At 34.5% G+C, this 3,383-nt stretch overlaps 1 protein-coding gene across 1 annotated transcript; it reads left to right on the forward strand.

Annotated features, from left to right (window-relative positions):
• The first annotated feature begins 781 nt into the window (after positions 1-781).
• On the forward strand, positions 782-1,529 carry LOC146160615 (uncharacterized). Its single transcript, XM_083384975.1, has 3 exons — positions 782-802; positions 849-1,037; positions 1,428-1,529. Exons 1-3 carry the CDS (start codon positions 782-784, stop codon positions 1,527-1,529), a joined length of 312 nt encoding a protein of 103 aa, XP_083241101.1.
• The last annotated feature ends 1,854 nt before the right edge of the window (positions 1,530-3,383 follow it).

The following is a 3,383-nucleotide window of genomic DNA, read 5'->3' on the forward strand; positions in this document are numbered from 1 at the left end:
ATTAGGGGTATTGTTAGGTTTTAGTTTGTGCTCAACAACAAATTTCAAAGAGTAATGTACTACAGGAAAGCATACAGTTAGAAAGTGATAAGCCTTTACACTTCAGGAAAACTATCAAAAAACAAACATATTTCTACCCATAGGTCATAGCAGTATAAATTTGGCAAATTTTTCAGATTTGGAGAAGTCGGTGACAGGGTGTCACGAATCGGTGACAGGGTGTCACGGAATCAGTGACAGGGTGTCACAGAATCAATGACAGGGTGTCACGGAATCGGTGACAGGGTGTCACGCAATCGGTGACATGGTGCACTGATCTCTATGAAACCTGGATAGCGCAACCACTGATCTCTATGAAACCTGGATAGCGCAACCACTGATCTCTATGAAACCTGGATAGCGCAACTAGTGGTTGAAAATTGAAGCCAATTAGAAGGCTTCTACGCCATCTTGAAAGGTCCAAAAGTGCGTAAATTTTGCATTACGGCTTATGGGAGAGGTATCTTAAAGTTGTCTTTATGCCAATATTTGGTGATTATTTTACCGAATTTTAAGGGATTAGTGATGTATTGGTATGCTTGGTACTATACACAATACTAATAAAGCAGAATAACTTGATTTTAGCTCCTGCTGATAAGTTTAAGAACAAATGCTTTAGAATAACGCTGATTAAAAACAGGTGGTATGACATCATTAATTGGAAACCGAACTGTCCCATACGGGACTACAATGATGACAGGCTTGTTTGGTTGAGGGACACTTTTCTTGCCAAACTTATAACATGGAAGGTAGGTGCATTTATGTGAGTTTTAAATTGTGAACATCTTTACATGTTTATTTGTTTGCAGAGGGATGTTAATAAAAAATATGCCGGAGAAAAAAAAAGGATAATGGCACTACCAACAATTGAGGGTTTGGTTTTCACAACAAATAACTTTCTTTCTCTTGCTAAGCGTCTCTTAACAACCACTGACCTTAAATACATCTGCTTCAACAGTTTTACACAAGATGTGCTGGAAGCATTCTTTGGCAATTTAGTGAGTGAAAAAAGTTTAGCTTGATCAATATTTGGATTATACTAGTTAATGAACTTTGAAAAGTTCCATTTCCAAATGTAAAAAACGGTTAGGTTTTAAACACCAGGCCACATGTGTGTGTAGGTAAGTACTTCTGTTAACTTAAATTAACACTTACAACTCGTGTAAACTTAATCCAACTTAATGTCTTGCATAAACAGATAACGGCTCTGTGGTGTAGCGGCAATCACTTTCACACCTTGTGGAAGACCCCAGTTCGAGTCTGGGCAGAGCAATAAAAGCATGCATGGGCTTAGCTGGATTTTGTTGCAATTAATAATTTATTTAAAAATATAACAAATGAATTATTCTAACTCATCTTATTTTTCTAACAAATCTTATTTGTTTAAGCGTAAGCGTCAAGTAGGTAGACGGTCCACTAATCCAGATGTTGTGCAAGCTGCATATGGTATCCAACATGTAGTTGCGAGACGAATTATTAAAAAAAGTTAAAGGTGGCAACACAACATTTGGATCTAAAAATGCCTGGACTAAATTATGTGATGAACCATGTTTCAAGAAAACAAAATCGAGTAGTAGATTTTATTGCATTTTTGTTTTTTATACAAGCAACTGTCTATCTAAAAAAAAGTAAACTGCGTCCTTAGCCAGCACAGTGAGGGGTATACAATTACTTCAATATGTAACTGATTTAACTACTTATTTATTTGACTTATGGATTTTTTTAAATCTCCTCGTAAACCTGACGACTGAGCATTAGTTTTGTTAAAAATTCTCAAAAAAACATTTTTAACAAAGCTATAATACAAAACTTTAACAAACAAATTAACTAAATATGACATTAATTTATAAAATTCTGGCTGTTCATTTATATCACAAGAGCATTCAACAAATCTGGTAAATCTAAGACTATTTAAAATGTTTGCAATCAGGCAGTTAAAATCAATTTCCCCCTAAAGCTTTGTTGCATTCTTTTGATAGTTCCAAATAAATGTATTGGAATAGCCACATCAGGTCTTCGGAAGGTTTCTTCAATAAGCCAACTTTTTTTTCCATTAATGTTATTAGTTTTCCATTAGTGGTTGCGGATGAGATTGTTTCAATCAGATGATGATATGTTGGAAATCTTTTTAATGCCTTTTTTAAAGTATAGCTTCCGAGATACTCAATGCCGTCATTTTCTTTTTATAGTGGATGTTTCTACAACACTATCAACTGTTATATTATTTTTGACAATCGCTTCCATAATATTTAAAATTATTTTGGTTGGTTCTGCTACTTTTTGTTCTGAGTGAAAAAAATTGGCAGCCTGACAACATATGTGTGGAAATTTTGCAATTATTGGCTCAAGTTGTGGCTTCGCATTGTATAATTGTAACCAGTTCAATACATGCTTTAAACCAAATTCTGTTAGTGTTGTATTTGGCACCACTCTATTGACCAATTCATTAGCTGTACTTTCAGAAATTTCATATTTTTTATTGGGCGACTGTTTGAAATTATTAACAGGTAACACGCAAACATCTTCTTTAAAGTCTTCCAGCAGGAGCTCTTGGAGCATTTCCTCGGTATACAAGTCTGTCATTGTAATAATTAAAAGATATAGCTTTCCTAATTCAGCTTTAAATAAAAAATATGGCCACAAATTCTCTGAAGATAAATAAATTTGTATTTTAAGAACTGTGGCAGCGAGAACACAATACAAAGCAGCTTACAAATAAAGTATTTGTTTGTTCGAGGGTGGAGTCAACTGCACCCTATGAGTAATATAGAAAAAATTAAGAACAATAATACAATTATACTGCCACAAACTACTGGAACACAGTGAAACATTTAAACTAAATACGAAACATAATACACTTATGCATACAAGAAAACTTTATGAGATTAAAACAACAAGCACCTCATAACCGCATAATATTGCCGTATATAATTAACCAGGGAGTCAAACCGAACCAGAACTTTATGAACTGGGTCATGTCTATTTTTTTCCCAAACCTGAACCGTTTTCTGAAAGATTGTATCCGAACTGGAACTTTTGATGTGCTCTGGAACTGAACCGTTTTCTTAATTCTTTTAGCCGAACCGCAAAAGTTTGGGATAAGGTGGCTGACTGAGCGGTCATCTCAATTGACCTAATAAACGAAATTAAAAAAAATATCTTAACGCATCCTATAACATAAAGCATTTATTAGGTACCTATAAGGGTATATTCACAAAATATAAGTAATCAATTTAAACCATATGTCCTACAAGCTCTGCTTTTCCTCTAAGATTTACAAGTTTCCGTATCTCCGCCAGCCATTATTTCTAAAAGTGACTCTCCCTGGTCAAGCATGAAATCAC

This window comes from Ascidiella aspersa, chromosome 3 (assembly GCF_963924565.1).
Source record: "Ascidiella aspersa chromosome 3, kaAscAspe10.2, whole genome shotgun sequence".
Classification (NCBI taxonomy): Eukaryota; Metazoa; Chordata; class Ascidiacea; order Phlebobranchia; family Ascidiidae; genus Ascidiella; species Ascidiella aspersa.

What these genes read in the sequence shown, in the direction of transcription:
- LOC146160615 (XM_083384975.1), top strand. Translation starts at nt 782, where the DNA reads ATGGAAGGTAGGTGCATTTAT. An exon ending in TGGAAGGTAGGTGCATTTAT is followed by an intron (nt 803 to 848) that starts GTGAGTTTTAAA and finishes ATTTGTTTGCAG; the next exon opens with AGGGATGTTAATAAAAAATA. An exon ending in AAGCATTCTTTGGCAATTTA is followed by an intron (nt 1,038 to 1,427) that starts GTGAGTGAAAAA and finishes TATTTGTTTAAG; the next exon opens with CGTAAGCGTCAAGTAGGTAG.